The sequence below is a fragment of the Pangasianodon hypophthalmus genome, chromosome 5, assembly GCF_027358585.1.
Source record: "Pangasianodon hypophthalmus isolate fPanHyp1 chromosome 5, fPanHyp1.pri, whole genome shotgun sequence".
NCBI classification, from domain to species: domain Eukaryota; kingdom Metazoa; phylum Chordata; class Actinopteri; order Siluriformes; family Pangasiidae; genus Pangasianodon; species Pangasianodon hypophthalmus.
In genome coordinates this window covers 7044038-7060857 of record NC_069714.1, presented here as the reverse complement: position 1 = coordinate 7060857, position 16820 = coordinate 7044038, and the positions used below count along the sequence as shown (strand labels likewise).

Sequence of the window (16820 nt, the reverse complement as noted above, 5' to 3'; positions counted from 1 at the left end):
TGCAGTTTAACAGGCGGTTCTAGCGGGGAGGAAGGCGATACAAAGAAGGAGGACGTGCTCAACATCTTTTCAGTGGCGTCTGGACATCTGTACGAGCGCTTCTTGAGGTAGGGTTTTATACACACCCACACGCACACGTAGACACCACTGATTTCTTTTTGTCTACCTTCCTTCATCCTCTACTTTTTGTTTTTCAGAATAATGATGCTGTCTGTCCTCCAACACACTAAAACCCCTGTCAAGTTTTGGTTCCTGAAAAACTACCTCTCTCCCTCCTTTAAGGTGAAATCTCTGGGTGTGCATTAATTATGTATGTCAAAATAAGCTTTATTGCTCAATTCTGATTTGATGATTGCTCAGATCCAATCTCCCTACGCTGGTCATAGCTGTGATTTCAGCTTTTAAATAACACATATCCACATTTCTTTTCAAAGCAGCAATTTCAACTGATCCATGTGTTACACAAACAAAAGAAAAGTCACTACAGTAGTGACAAAATGGAGGAACTGGCAGTGCCAGCCAGTGACTCTATACTTAGGATAGAAACTGGACAGTTGAAGACTGGAAAAAGACCAGGTGATTTTTTTTCTAATCTTCAGCTGTCCAGTTTGGGTGAGCCTGTGTGATAGCGTCAGATTCCTGTTCTTGGCTGACAGGAGTGGAACCCGATGTGGTCTTCCGCTGTTTTAGCCCATCCACCTCAAGATTTGATGTTTTGTGCATGCTGAGATGCTTTTCTGCTCATCACGGTTGTAAAGAGTGATTATATGAATTACTATATTCTTCCTGGCAGCTTGAACCAATCAGGCCATTTTCTTCTGACTTCTCTTATCAACAAGGAGTTTCCACCTACAGAACTGTCACTCACTCAATATGTTTTGTTTTTCGCACCATTCTGTGTAAACTCTAGAGACTCTTGTGTGTCCCAGGAGATCAGCAGTTTCTGAAATCCTGAAACCAGGCCATGTGGTACCAATATCCATGCCACAGTTAAAATTACAGAGATCACACTTTTCCCCCAGTCTGATGTTTGATGTGAATATTAACTGAAGCTCTTGACCTGTATCTGCATAATTTGTTTTGCATTGTGCTGCTGCCACATGATTGGCTGATTAGATAACTGCATGAATGTGCAGGTGTACATGTGTTCCTAATAAAGTGGATGGTGAATGTATATATAATTATAAGCAATATACAAGTAAAATTGAATTAGAAAGATTATTTGCTCTAGTTTGCTGCTCAGTTTGCTTTCATGATTAGAATGAGAAGGCAAAAAGCTTTTGGCTGAGGTTCGTTTTTTTGTTTTGCAGCCATTACTAGTGGTTCTGTGTTAAAAAATCTGCACATGTGTCAGATGTAATGTGTAAGATGTGGCCCTATATACATGCAAGTATCTCAAATCTTTTGAAATCTAAGATCTGGTTTGTGTTATATAAAGAATCATAATTACCTACAATCACCTTTAGCCTTTATTTAAAAAATGCGACTTTAACCATGTGATATGAATGAAGTCCTGAGCAACTGTAAAAACTGATTGGCTACAGTTCACATAGGAAATAAAGACCCACAGGTCTTGGTTTTGACACTAAATCAACAGTTGCTTATGATGAATTATTTAACATTATATGAAATGTGTTGCTAGGAGACAATATTTGGACCTATTTTTACCCCTCATCACTGTAATGGTGTGTATGTGTGTGTAGGAATCCATTCCCCACATGGCTGAAGCCTATGGTTTCCAGTATGAACTGGTGCAGTATAAGTGGCCGCGTTGGTTGCATCAGCAGACAGAGAAGCAGCGCATCATCTGGGGCTACAAGATCCTTTTCCTGGATGTTCTCTTCCCTCTGGCAGTGGATAAGATCATCTTTGTGGATGCTGATCAGGTAAGTCTGAAGTCACTCAAGACTCAAGAACACTGCAAGTGCTTTCTGCAGCATATGCTCTTTGTCAAATTTTTATTTGCATGCTTAGTCATTAGCGCTAACAGAATTGTTTCTTTTATTCAGATTGTCAGGGCAGATCTGAAAGAGCTGAGGGACTTGGACTTGGAGGGAGCCCCCTATGGATATACGCCATTTTGTGACAGCCGCCGTGAAATGGATGGTTACCGTTTCTGGAAGACTGGTTACTGGGCGTCCCATCTGGGTCACAGGAAATACCACATCAGGTTGAGAAAACCAACTTTAAATCACTGTGCCGTCATCATTAGTCTGCTGTTAATGATGCCTTCTGAAATAATCATGTCATATATCATGTCATATCATCACATTCACTCACTCCAGTGCACTATATGTGGTGGACCTAAAGAAGTTCAGGAAGATTGCAGCAGGAGATCGTCTTCGAGGACAGTACCAAGCTTTAAGCCAAGATCCAAACAGCCTTTCCAATCTGGACCAGGTCTTTATATTAAATATTAAGATCCAAATGCATTCTTAACTGGTTCGAGTTTCAGTGCATGAAATGGTATGTGTTTGTGTTATTTCTCTTCCCATAATTCTCATGACAGGACCTCCCTAACAACATGATCCATCAAGTGGCCATTAAGTCATTACCTCAAGACTGGCTGTGGTGTGAAACTTGGTGTGATGATGTCTCCAAGGCCAGCGCTAAGACAATTGACCTGGTATGTACCCCATGTAACAGCCTTTTTATGCATTCACTGTGGCTTTTCCACATTTCCAGTACAAAAGAATCACAGAATTCTGTATAGTATTAGACTATTTCTGTCTTTCTGTATTTTATATGTGTGTACATCATTGGATTAAAATTAGACTCTTCCTCGGTTACATTATAGAGTTTCTACATTGTAGAGCTTTTAAACACTAAATATAACTAACTTATATGTTAAATATAAACACTTATAGAAGCTGAATGAATTAGGATGCTTTCACATCAATTACTGTTGGTTTGTTTGCTGTTTGGATTGGTTTCACACTGCACAAAAACAAATAAAAAAAAAAAGCTTTGGCTTAGGGGCATGCACGGTCAAAAACATACTTGTAAGACTCATTTCCTCTATTGGTCAATGGGAACGTATAAGTAGTGGGACACGACTTAGTGGTTGCCTCGCACCTCCGGGGTTGGGGGTTCAAATCCCGTCTCCGCCCTGTGTTCTCCCCGTGCTTCAGGGGTTTCCACCCCCAGTCCAAAGACATGCATTATAGGGTGACTGGCATTTCCAAATTGTCTGTAGTGTGCGATTGTGCCCTGCGATGGACTGGCACCCCACCCATGGTGTCCCCCGAATTGTGCCCCGAGTTCCCTGGGATAGGCTCCAGGCTCCCCCGTGACCCTGTGCAGGAAAAAGTAGTATGGAAATAGGATGGATGGAATTATATAAGTAAATAATTTTTTGCATCACATCCCCTATATCTTCTATATTCTATATCCCCTATATCTTTTGTCAGCCTATATCTTCTCACTGTTCATCATCCAGAGCACAGTGCACTTCTGTAGTTCTACAGCTCTGTCCTTCGTCCTGGATGTCCTTCGATTTTGGTCCATTCCTGATTGTAATGCTATGTTCTCACTGGAAAAAGCACCAGGTTTCAGTTTAACACTGCACACGTGAAAGAATCCAAAGAATCTGAATTTGGATATTATTTTATTCCCATGAACACTAGTGACAGCATGCCAAAGTGCCAAAAGTGATCCTGCTGAAGTTTTTTTAGTTTATATGGTTACTGATCACTCTGCCTTGCAAAGCTGTTCTCCTCCGTGCAGGAGGCTGTTTTATGAACACAAACTCATCATGGAGTTTAGGTCTGCAATCTGCACTACTTCTATTTTTACTCTATCATCTCTCTAATTAATGCTGAAGCTAAGGCAGGCCTACAGATCCACAGACATTTTCATTATTTCTGACCAGTGTAGACCCTGAAATGTATCTACAAACAATATAACTATATATGAAATTACAAGTACATACTTGTCTTCTTACATACTTCGAAGTGATTTTCTCTGTATTTGTACACTGAGAGCCATTTACTTTAATTACTTGAATTATTACACCACAACATGCAAACCAAAACTGTTGCACCAGAGCTGATTAAAAAAGCGACTGTTAGCAGCTTTTTTTCTCACTTTTTTTTTTGATAATTACTGTGACAGAGAATTAGGAAGGTCGACTTTAATTTAGCACACAGCCACCAAAGCCTAGTAGAGATACTGGCCTAGCAATTTTTAATATGAAGGAAAATAAATGCACTAGAACATTATCTTAATTTATTCTAAGTACATGTGTGTATATACGGTTCCTCATTCTGTTTCCGTTTGAGTCTTCCAGTGAAAATAAAATGGCTTTCAGATTTAGTTTCCTTCATAATTTTAATAACATTTCAGATCGCTGTATAACAAATGCACAGCTTTCAGATGGCCTTGATCTGCATATTTTACATTTACATTTTCTTAGCAGCATTGATAGACTCAAACTGGACTTGTGTGTAATCCAAAGCCTTTTTCAGAAGAGTGATAATAATAATGTCTGTGTTGCTGCAAACCAAAACAGGGTTTTACTGAAGTTTTCTTTGGCTACAGACTTTGCCTGTTCAACTCTGTTCAGCTCTTACAGCTCTTCAGTACACATCAGGATAATTCATGCATGTCTGCAGAGCCTATTTAATGTCTTCGATCTGATCAGGCGGGAAGGAGCTGAATTAATTAAGGGCCAGATATTCTCACTCTCGCAATCTGAAGCTGCACACACACATACGAGAATAGCAGTCTCATTTACACTCCCACCTTCCCTGATGTATGCATTTATTACAGAGCTGGAGTCTAGAGATTAGCACTTATTTCCTCAGGCTTAGACCAGTTTATTTTATTTTAGTCCGACTGTATTTCAGGTGACACTGACCATCATATTTTTTATTTTCAAAAAAATAAATCAAATCATTAATTTCCTGGGGTCTCATTTATAACTGAGAGTAAACCGTGCACATGCACATTTCAATGGATAGAATGTGAATTATCAAGTTTTGCTTGTGCATGAGGATTCAGGAACCCCTAGTGGTTTAAAAAATAAAAAGTGTAATAATAATGTAGCTGATAATGTTGCTGTAATGTAGCTGATAATGTAGAGCTTCCAACCCATTTCCTTGTCTATCATATCAGCATTATTGAGAGTATTGCAGTAATTCGATAGTAATTATGATTTTGGGGTTCAAAACAAGGTCCACTGGATTCTCTATGCTAAGAGTGATGAGTGGATCATCGGTCGATTTCATTTCCTCGCAGTGCAGTTTTAGTCAATCTCTGTTCTAGAGGGTTTATAGCCACAGGCATGTTTCACAAATTGGAGACAGTACTGGCATTTCTCAACCAGCTACGAGTCAAATAATGACACATCTTGCCATCATTCATATGAAGGCTCAGGCCACAATACATTGCATTTTCAAAACCGGCAGTGGAAAAGACAGCAAAAAATTATGAATTTTCTCACCTTTGCAGAGTTTCTAAATGTAACCAGGACAAGAGAATGCACACAAGTACTCAGAAAATCTTTAAAAAATCGTATTTATTTACTTATCAGCAAACAACTTGTAAAAATTGTTTTGCTCTACTTCGTGCAACTGAATCTCTACTTCACTGTCTGTGAAGTTCATTTCCTTAGACCTTTTGAAATGCTCCATGCCGTCCATAACTAGCAGTGGCATGAGCCGATTGCTTGGCTTTTCAAAGGCAGAGTTGTTGTCTTTGAGGTGTTTCTTTATGCAAATGAGCAAGCGCATCGATGTAGAATGTATGTGATTTATCGATGACCATTGCATACAGCTTTGCACGTGAGATAAATACCAATTTTCTTGTGTGTACTGGCGCTTTTTACGCACACATGTAGAGCATGTTGTATGCACGCTTTGATACACCTCTGGTCTAGGCACCAGGTATGCAGTATTCCATATTGCACAAGCTATGTTTACTTGTTCTAGTTTAAATCTGTGTGACCCATTGGTCCAAAGCACAATTTCAGCACATGGCCAAAACACAAGGTAAAATAGTTTTTCTCCAGCCAGGATATTAAAAAAGGCTCCACATGCCCTCTCTGTAGCTGACATTATTGCAGAGTTTTTGTGCAGTGACTGATGAAGCTGCTCTGTGTGGTATGTCTCTGCAGTGTAATAATCCAAAAACCAAAGAGCCGAAGCTGAGTGCCGCCGTACGGATTGTTCCTGAGTGGTCCAGATACGACAGTGAGATCAAGCAGCTACTGAAGCGGGTCAAGGATCAGAAAGAAAGCACAAATTCATCTGCCTCACCGACACAGCGGACAGGTGAGTCAGATCTAATGTCTCTACCAAAGTGCTGTAAGTTTGGTATAAGTTTAACTGCTCACATATATTCAGAATGTGTCTCATGCATCAGAATGGTGAAGTTGCAGCTATTTTCAGACGTGTGATTTGTCTGTTTCTACAGGCAGCCATCGTGATGAACTTTAGCACCTGTTTGAAAGGAGAGAGGGACGTTTGCAACTATAACCCTCTTCTATACCTCTACAAGTGCAAAGAGATATCCACAAACTGAACCAGAGCGTATTAACCTGGACCTGAACTCTGTGTAAGACGATGAAAAGAGAGACTTTTTAAAAAAAAATTAAAAAAAAAAAAAAATTTCAGTTTTCTATTTATGAAACTTGTTGGCTGGAGTCTATATTTTAAAGGTACAATAGGTCAAACTTTGTATCAGAACATGAAAGAGGAATCCTTGTGTAACGGATATGAAGATAAAGAAGCCAGAACACCTTTTCTACTGGAGTCAATGTTATGTACAGTGAACCAGTAATATTTCAAAATGATCAAATTGTGTATATTTAACCTTTTCTTTGTGTTACATGTCTGTTCTGCTGCACATAATATAATGCCAAGTCTCATAGGAAGAAAGGGTTAAGGACTGTGTTATGTTGCCATCTTGTGGTCGGTTTCTAAAAAATTGCACTGATGACTATCTAGGGAAAATGCATATGCACATTCCTCGATAATTCCTCACACATCTGTTTTTTTTTTTTTACTTAATTCATTCCACACTATGAGCTCATGATGTGTTCTTCTCTTGCATTACTGTTAACTGTTTACACAAAAGGGGAGGCTTAAGTGAAATTAAGTTTTTTGTATCATGTACAAGTCATTATTCCTGAATTACAGCGAAGAGGAAATCTAAAATCATTACAATATGACCGAACAAATCACTTCAGCATGACTTGAATATTTTTGGGTTGTCTGAGAGCAGGGGATGTTTGTAAAATTAACCCCAACACATGCAGAAAATGGGCGATTTGTCCACCACAAATATTCCTGTGTTTCTATACGATTTCAAGCTCTTTAAAGTGAAAAAGCCATGCTGTATTTGTGACACTGCCTGATAGATCTGATGTTATATTAATGCTGAGCTGTATTTTTTTTTTTATTAAGCCTGGAAGTGAAAGGATGTGGGATCCTCTCAGGAATAAAATGTTTATCATTCGTCAGTGGTTGTCTGCTATATCTGGAGTCCCCGTTATGTTACTGCATAAATATGTGTAAAGATATTATTAATCTGCTCTCACTGAAGATAAAATGATTCTACCTGTTCAAGAATGACCTATTCTTTATTATTTTTCTTTGTCCACAAAGGGATAGCTTCAAGAGCCAGGTATAATCACGCCATAAGCTAGAAACCAGAAAACACTATTCTATTGTTTCTATTGTTAAAAGTGCTACAGAAATAAAATTGAATTAAATTCAAAGTTCAACTAGCAGGAATCATCTGCTTGTGATTTGGACAGGACTCTAGAACAATGAAATCGGAGAAAAGCAGAGTTTCTTGTTAATTAAATAAGCAATGACATCTTTTTATTTCTGTATTTACAATGCAGCATTATTTAATTCATAGAAAAATAGTGCAGTGTCCTATATACACACAATAGTTTTAGGATAATTGGTTGCTTGGGAATGAAAACCTACACTCTGAAGTTCCCTGAAGAAAAAAAACACTGCTTTTCCGCTCAGCAAGTCCGAGAATATTCAACAGCATGGGATGCGTCTTAATGCCACAGCAGCTTCTGTAGCCACACCTCTGGCAGTTAGTGTCAATTAGGCTCAGCAGATTGCACTTCTCTCTGGATGCCTGAGTGTATAAATTCAGATCAGGCTGATCCGAGCTCCTGTCCTCCTGCATGACCTCAGTTAAAATTGAATTTAAAGTTGAACGGTCCAGAACCAAAAGGGTTAAAGCCCTGGAAGCTCTCCCAAGCCCCGTGGAAGTGGTGATGGCCTCCTCCCTGCTTGCTCTCAGGGTCCAGAGGGTCTTCACCCTGGTCAAACGAACTCCTCATTTCTGCACAAGAACAGAGACAAAAGGTGTCAAATACACCAGCATCTTTTGAGACTCGTGTTTTATAATGCCAGAGGTGCCAACATCTATGGTTTTAACCCCTTGCTATAGCGATACAGGAGACACCTGAAAACTGTGCTGTTGGGTATTTCAGTTAAAGCAGTGCTCAGACCAAACATTCACCAATTTTATAAAATTCACTGAAAGGATGTGGTATGTGAAAGACGCATTCACTTCTGTGAGTGGTTAATTATTAGTTAGTAGCCATCACACTGGCCCAAGCTCGCTATTTTTTAATGTTCCATCTGGGGAAAAAACATTACCATTACGCCAGATCTAATATACTGTTGATCCACGCAACATGACATGATCAGTTAGTCTACATGCTGCCAAAAAAATAAAAGTCTGTCTGGATCTCAGTAGGGGAAATTGAAAACTGCATGCAAAATGACTGCAGAATTTCTATATCACCAGCTAGGCCATTATAACAATTAAAAAAAAAAAAAGTACAGGATTTGCCATTTAATTTTTTTTTTCTGTATGTAGGCTACACTTCATAGATTTCTTTTTTAAAATATATTGGGTCTTTTATGTTCCTAGTTGGGCAGATATATTGATTTTGTTAATATTTTCCTTTCATTTCAGTAAAATGTATAAAATGTAATTGCACTGATGCTCAGACATACAAATAAAAATGTGTTCATTAACAGTAAATCTTTCAATGCACTTATAGACGGTTTATTCTTATGCACAGTATCATATAGGACAGACTGCAGAAATGACATACACTTATGTTAATTTTGTAATAACTGTATAAAGTTAGCTTATAGGCTAGTCGCTTTAAATCCAAACATTTCTGCAGATTACAGTTAAATATCAGTTTGATCAATACATTTGATCATTTATGCTGTTAGCGTGGAGCCGTCCTGTCCACCTACATTACATATGTTTATTTCTCTTTGATTGTTATGTTGGCATCTCTGTATTAGTCAAACCAAAATACCAAAAACACCCCAACAAATCTCTAAAAAGCAACCATAATTCCTGTTAGTTTGATCTGAATTCCAGTCTGATTCTTCTTTCTCCATCTGAAACTGCATTTACATACTTATATAAGGTATTCCTCATCTATATAAAGCATGCTTAGCTTGGCATTTTTTATGTTAGAAGACAAATCTAAAGCCCATGGAAACCCAATGTCCACAAACAGGCCAACTGAGTGAGGGCTTACCTGGATCAGTGAGCACTTCCTTGGCCTGTGCGATGTCTATGAACTTCTTCTCAGCCTTTTTCTTCTCTTCAGGATCCTGGAAGTTGTCTGGGTGCCACTGCTGTGCCAATTTCCTGTAGGCTTTAATGATCTCCTTCTTCTGGGCTGTCCTAGGAGTCACACAAGGCTGGCCGTTTAGAACACATATTAAACACGTCACACTTCGATATCAACCCAGGAAGTCAAAGGTTAGCTGATAATGGATTTCACCTCTTGACCCCCAGGATCTTGTAGTAGTCTCTCTTCTGGGACTGCTTGAGGAGGCGCTGTGCTCTCTCCAGTCCCTCCTTTATCTGACGGTCATTCTCGCTGTACTCCTTTGCACTCTCAAAGTCCTTAATGGCTGCATAGATGTGATATAGTTAGGAAATCGTTCTATAAAGCAGGTATGATGAATTCTAATTCAGGGGATCAGGTCCAGCTCTAATTTAAGGCAGTTTGATTCAGCTAATCAAGGCTCGTATGAAGCTGTGCTTGATTAGATGATTAGAAACTGGACTCTCTAGGGGGCTAGGAACTCGGGGGAAGACTACAGATAACAGCCTTTAAAAAAGGCTAAACAAATGGAAAGTAAAATGGACTAGGTGTCCATCAAGTACATACACGTGTGTCTATAATGTGTATGTATTTGACGAGCTAGGTGTCTGGTAGCTCTATTGATGAGGCTCTATTGTTACCTGTTAGTAACATCAACTTTGGCATCTACTCAAGACCTTGACCAACAGCAAACAACTTTTGCTGTCATAGGACCTGTGACATGTGACACATTACAGCTGTGGTTATGACTAAAGGTCATAACTTTTCATTTTAATCAGCATTCCTTCTTGGGAACCTGGGACAATCTGCTCAACCACAACACAATAGCTATGATTTGATGTCAATTGCTCAGCTCACAGCATCAACAGTAAACAAAATAGCACCTCTTGTATGCTGTATATACAAGTATTTTTTGATCAATCAACATCTTGGTTCAAGCACATCGGAGTTTGTTAAACTGTAAAACAGTTCGCTATTTTGAGGAGGTAAATATACATCATTCATCACACAAGGGTTAATTGTCCATGAGAAAATGACAGCACAGATTTACCGTTTTCATATTGTTCATCTTGGAGGTAGGCCTCTGCTCTGTCTTTTAGAGCGTTCACATTCTGTGGGTCTGAGCTCAGGACTTCACTGCACACTGGGATTGCTTTAGCACCTTGCTGATCCTGTGGCCAAACCAAACCATACTTTTTCATATTAATGTACTGCAGATTTAGCAGGACAGTAAAACTGTCTGGAGCAGAGTAGAATAAAAATCAGTGATCAGAGTCACGTGGTGGTCAGAGAGGGAAGAGATGTTCTCACCTTAGAAAGACAGTGGCATATGCGCTCCTTGGCATGAATAGTGTACTGTGGCACATTCGGCTCCGTCTTCATAACTGACTCATACTTACTTACTGCATCTCCATACCTGTGTGGGAGAAAAAGAAAACAACTCAGCATACAGTCAAACTGTAAAAATTCATTCTACTCTTACACTTGCAAAGGAATTGTTTTCCTGCCTGTTAGTCTACCCTAAAAAACCCTGACCACATGTGTATATGGTCCAGTGAGGTCTTCGGCTGTTGTAGGTTTAATGATTTGTGCATGCTGAGATGCTTTTCTGCTCACCATGGTTGTAAAGAGTGATTATTTGAGTTACTAGTTAACCACCAATCTGGCAACTTTCCTCTCTTATCAACAAGGCATTTCCACCCACAGAGCTGTCGCTCACTCAATGTTTTTTTTTTTGCACCATTCTGAGTAAACTCTAGAGACTGTTGAGTGTGAAAATCCCACGACATCTGCGGTTTATGAAATTTTCAAACCAGCCCATGTGGCATCAACAACCTGTAAAGTAGTAAAAAGGCTGTAAATGCTGTAAGGCTGTAAAGGCTGTAAAATAGGCTGTAAAGTAATAAAAAGTTGCTTATATGGAATAGGGAAAGAGATGTAACTAACAGGGCACAGTGGGATATGAGCAGATTGCTTGTATTGTGTGTTAGTACACAAGCAGCCAAGTTATGAATGTAATGAACCAATTGTTTTTTTTCACAGTTTTAGCAATAGAACAACAGACAGCATTACACTAATCAATACAAGGATATACAGGGTAACAAAGGCATGAAGTTTTAGCATTGGTGATATTGAGAAAGGGGAGAATGAGCAATGTTATGAAGGTAAAAAAAAAAGGCAGCTTTGGTGAAAGATGTAATGTGAGACTCAGGTGAAAGTTTCAAGAAAAAACAGCAAGATTCCTGACAACCTACAGACTTTTTAAAGAGATACACACTATCAGACGCACTATCAATGTCAATGAAATCAAACACTCTGTATATTTGGGATTTGGCAATACTTGGGGAAGTTCTCTAAGAAGTACAGGCTGTAGGTCAGAAACACATGCTGTCAAAACCTGTATTGCTGTAATGATTGGTATAATATAGTTGTATAGTATTGCTGTATAGTATAGTTGTATAGGTGAGAGCTGTGGTTGAATTTGCACTTACTGTACATATAAGTAAATGTGTTCAGTATGTGTTCAGAGTAAAAGCCACTGTGCAGTCAAGTTTAGTTAATCTGCATCAACAGACAGCAGGAGGTCAGAGCAGGTTCAATACTGAACGGCTCATAAAGGTTATTTTCAGCTAAAAATGTTTTGAGTCATTTTAGCTACTACTTTTTGCATCACTTCAACCTATAATGGAAGATCAGAGATTGGCCTATACTGTATTTGGCAAGAGGAGTTGTGTCAAAGGCTGAGGGAACAGAACCAGAAGATAGAAATGCATTTATTAAATGAGCAATAGGAGTAGAGAGAACGGAGATATGAGCTTTCCGAAGGAAAGCAGGAGCAGGGCTGAGCCGACAGGATGAAAAGCTATATTTAGTAATGAGTTCTGAGTTCTGTAGCAGAGAAGCTGGTGAACATTGTCATGAGCCAGCAGAGGGGTTTCTGGAGAAAGGGATGATTAGGGAAAAGTGGTAGATATTACGAAACGTATCTTTTGAAAGGGGTAGAAAGTTTGACACTGTACAGCACTACAGTGTGTATCTGATGTAGGAAGTTTGAGGAGTTTTCAATGGTCTTAAATATCATACCATGGATATGAGATTAGGTGGTCCATTGATACAGCAATGATTGGATTTGTGCTTGTGATTTGCTAGCAGTACACACCTCTGCTGCTGGATCAGCTCCTCAGCTGACATGATCTGCTTGTTGAGCTTCTTCACCTGCTTATAGTGGCTGAAGCACTGCTTGTGGTCAGGGTCCAGCTTCAAACACTCTCGCACTTCACTGTAGACAGAAAGGCATTGTGTCAGCATTTACAGCATGAGGTTATAATTGCCATGACTTCCAAATATTAATTCAAGGTTAAGGCTTTGGCAGCCATGATACCACCACAGAAGTACCAGCTTTGCATGTTACAAGCTTGATAATACCACCACACACAATCTGCCTAAATACTGCCTAATGAAGCATACTAGCACTGTTAATGTCCTGTTGCAAAAGATGCTGAATCCCACAGAAACTTACTTGAGGGACATCTCATGATCTCCCATGTTATAATAGATGGTACTGAGCTGGTAGAAAGCCTGTGTGTTGTCGTTCTTCAGTTTGGATACTGCTTTAAGGTCGCTGATGGCTTTGCCCAACTCACCCAGCTGAATGAAGCACTCAGCTCGGAGCTCTCTGGAGTAAACGTCCCACACACACGTCTAAGGAAAACACAGCCACAGTAGGGGTGATAAACTACTATAACTGTCCTCAAATGTAATTGCTCCTTTCCCATAAATGGCTGTCACTCAGCCACTTAATCCCCTAACCATTGTTTAGGCTGACAAATATGTAGGCTGAATGACACAATATTTAACACAGGAGTCATCAACTGGAGGAAAAAGGAAATGGGAAAAAGACCAAAAATGTGTTTATTCTTCCTGCTTCACCCTGAAACAGAGGTATCATCTGTTCAGAGTCCATGGTGTTAAAACATGAAGCACCACTACAAACTAAATCATAACCACTTCAACTTTATGTGCCTTATTTATTGGCATGAATTGATCAAGCATTAAAATGTTGTCATGATGTTGTGATTTAGTAATAGGGAACTTGGCAAGCAAGGGATTTTATGCAGCTGGATCTTCAAAAATTTTTATTGAATAGCCCCGATTTAATGAAATGCATTATGGGTACCATTATTATTGCACCACCACCTATTGAAAGATGCCTCTGAAAGATGAAAGTGTCCCAGGCAGCATATCTCAAAAAGTTGTCTGGATGCTTAAAGACCAATTTACACAAAAGACTAAACTAAAAAATACTGGGTGTGTTTAGTTGTCTGGGGCACATGCCACGGATATAAGAATAAGAAGAATATAGAGTATTACAATTTACAGAAACATTATATACAGTAAAATTATAGTAACATATGGTGGTGTGGGCTGTAGCTGTAGAGCCAAGTATCTGAACGAGTACTCATTACACTAACCAGGGTAAATACGTTGACGCTGTTTTTTTTTTCACCGGCTTACTGTCTCATTTTTGCATGGATTTTTACATGTAGCTTTAACGGGTAATTAAATCTGGTTCATTGTCACTTTTGTACATACAACTATTTAAAGCTGAGGTTTGAACAGGATTCTTGTTCATTCTGTTGGCATTTACAGAGCAGAGTCAGAAGATTAAACAGAAGGATGTTTCCTATCTTAGCTTGGGTGTTGTGTCTGGTGTAAATTTTTGGTAAGATTATGATTATAACAGAACAATGACAGTACAGTAGCTAACTCACTTCAATAACTGTGTCCAGTAGCGCAGCCGCTGAGCTGTAGTCTTTGCGCTTGAAACTGCTCCGAGCCTCAGTCACCAATCTTTGGATTTCATCCGATTTCTTCAGCTGGCTCTGTGCTTCCTGCTCCTCTCTGCTGCTGGGGTTCGATTTCAGCTACAGAGCACAGTGAAATAAACAAACATACCCAGAAAGCATCACATTTGTATCCTCTTGGATTGAACAATCATCACTTCTTTCAGACGAAACAGTAAGCTCTGATTATCTTGTTTATAATTTTTTATCTACAGCTTTAGATACAATTTCCACAAAAAGTGTGACTGGACAGAATTCTATTAAGCCAAAAACTGTGTAAATAAACCAAGCTGACATGTATACTGCATGAACAAGCACACAAATGAATGTACTAATCTTTGAAAGCATGTCTAGTCAGATTCTTAACTGAAGTTCCAGGGCAACTTCAAAGCAAAAGAGAAATGGAAATGTAACTTGGCATCATTTTCACTATCACACCATAACTATATCACTATAACAGACAGCTATAATCAGTTTTCATCATGTTCTGATGATCTGTAACTTTCTGGAAAATGGAATTAAGACATTGACAACATGCCAAGTCTTCAAAAGCCTTGCCAGATAGCTACATTTTACTCTTCTGGCTGAAGGTTGAAATTAGACCTTGTTTGTATGCTCCACTTAGCTCTTAAAAGCAAAAGTGCTAAAGCTTCCTTTCTAACTCACCATTTCCATTAATCATATTAGTCATATTAATGAGAAATGCAACATAATGGAGACAGCAAATGTTCGTGAATGCAAACTCTCGAGACTCCTGAGACTCGGCACGGCTAGTTATTGATCTGTGAGATGATGTACGCATTGGCAACGACAGTGGCATCAGCATGAACGCTGAAGTTTGTTAATTATGTTATTAATGTGAACAGGGTGTACAAATGAGGAGGTGAGAGAGCTGGAAAGACTGGAAAGACACTGCTGCTTCACTCTCTTTAGGTAGAGATAAATCAAGGGCTATATTTCACTGGCACCGATATCAGCAGGTTGTCGAACTGCATTGTGGGTAATACAGGAAAGTATTAACCAAAGTGAAAAATGACCAGTAGGTCTAAGCTAAAAAAGTCAACTCGGAATTTCACTCCAAAATAAATCCTGGATGCAAGGTGTTAATTATAAAGATCAACATGCAAGTTGTTCAGGGTGGATTTTTCCTTTAAGGACTTAAAATAAAATCTGCATTATCAAAGAGTTACTTACCACTTTTTTGAAATCACTCTCAGCTTCATCGAGCTTTCCCTGTTTCAGTAGTAGGCTCCCTCTCTGAAGTCTCGCCTGTGACGGATCACCAGTTACCACCAACTGTTTTACACAAGATGTCTGGCAATCTTCACGTCATCTGTCTTATCATGGAGTAACACTCACCGATGTGAAATCAGGTTTAAGTTCGATGACTTTGCTTAGATCCGGTAAAGCGGATTTAGACTTGCCCATGGCCAGGTAGACGGTGGCTCTTCTGTAGTAGGCCATGTAGTTTTTCGGGTCACCATCTTTAAAAGCATTTAAGCAGAGACCAGAAGGTGGTAAAGAACATTCAGACTGAATATTATGATGCCGAAATAAAGAAACTATTGCTGGTGACTTGATGAAAAAGCCTACCAACGTACCAACAGCTGCGTGGAAATGGGAAAGTGCGTCAGCCAGCTGTCCGGCAGCCAGGAGCTTCTTCCCCATCTCCAGGTGCTTCTCTACGCTGTTCTCACTGCTGCATAGCACTCCTGTAACCCAAAGTAAAACACAGTGACAAATGATGGTCTACAATAATAACACCACTGCATTGCACTATGCTTGTCATTATTATAATAATAATTATTATTATTATTATTATTATTATGGATAAAAGACACTGACACTGTGTCATTTTTAGTTTTTATTCATACTACAATTTTGTACACATTACACATCACTACCTTGAACTTTACCATAATCACCATCACAGAGATGATGCCTCATTACTCAAGATCACTACTAAAGTCACAACTATTGTCCAAAATATCTGCATAGTGCACTACTTAGTGCACTTGTAGAAAGTTTTTGAGATTCTCTCCTTGAGATTATTGAGCTAGAAAATAGTTATGCAGTTATTGATCTGTGCAGCTGTGTGACAGTTCAGTGTCCACACTTCACGCCTATCTATCTATCTATCTATCTATCTATCTATCTATCTGTCTGTCTAGTAAATGAAATCAGTACCTTCTTACCTTCATATCGAAGATCGAGCAGCACAAGCACAAAGGGCACATAGCTTACTAGTTTGTACACGACTGGTGTTATGGTTACCATGATATTAAAGCTTTTTTGTAAACTCAGTTGCAGTTTCTCAGCCTCTACACTCGTCCTCCACTCCTCCACTCCGCTAGCACGCGAGC

The 16820-nt window shown here is 39.2% G+C and overlaps 2 protein-coding genes across 3 annotated transcripts in view; one reads left to right on the top strand and one right to left on the bottom strand.

Annotated features, from left to right (window-relative positions):
• Positions 1-7462, top strand: part of uggt2 (UDP-glucose glycoprotein glucosyltransferase 2) — a 40730-nt gene extending 33268 nt beyond the window's left edge. For both annotated transcript variants that reach the window (XM_026928350.3, XM_026928349.3), the window contains 8 exons: positions 6-107; positions 198-282; positions 1704-1886; positions 2010-2170; positions 2286-2400; positions 2510-2626; positions 6116-6272; positions 6415-7462. In XM_026928350.3, the coding sequence (XP_026784151.3) occupies positions 6-107; positions 198-282; positions 1704-1886; positions 2010-2170; positions 2286-2400; positions 2510-2626; positions 6116-6272; positions 6415-6437 (943 nt within the window). In that variant the 3' untranslated portion in view covers positions 6438-7462. The remainder of the gene's footprint in view (positions 1-5; positions 108-197; positions 283-1703; positions 1887-2009; positions 2171-2285; positions 2401-2509; positions 2627-6115; positions 6273-6414) is intronic.
• A 208-nt stretch (positions 7463-7670) lies between these two features.
• On the bottom strand, positions 7671-16820 carry dnajc3a (DnaJ (Hsp40) homolog, subfamily C, member 3a). The gene is made up of 12 exons (XM_053234319.1): positions 16653-16820; positions 16059-16169; positions 15817-15941; positions 15652-15726; positions 14386-14538; positions 13134-13315; positions 12774-12893; positions 10925-11030; positions 10665-10785; positions 9788-9920; positions 9539-9687; positions 7671-8310 (listed from the first exon to the last, which is right to left on the bottom strand). The coding sequence occupies exons 1-12, from the start codon at positions 16732-16734 to the stop codon at positions 8156-8158; spliced, it is 1512 nt and encodes a 503-aa protein (XP_053090294.1). The 5' UTR covers positions 16735-16820; the 3' UTR covers positions 7671-8155.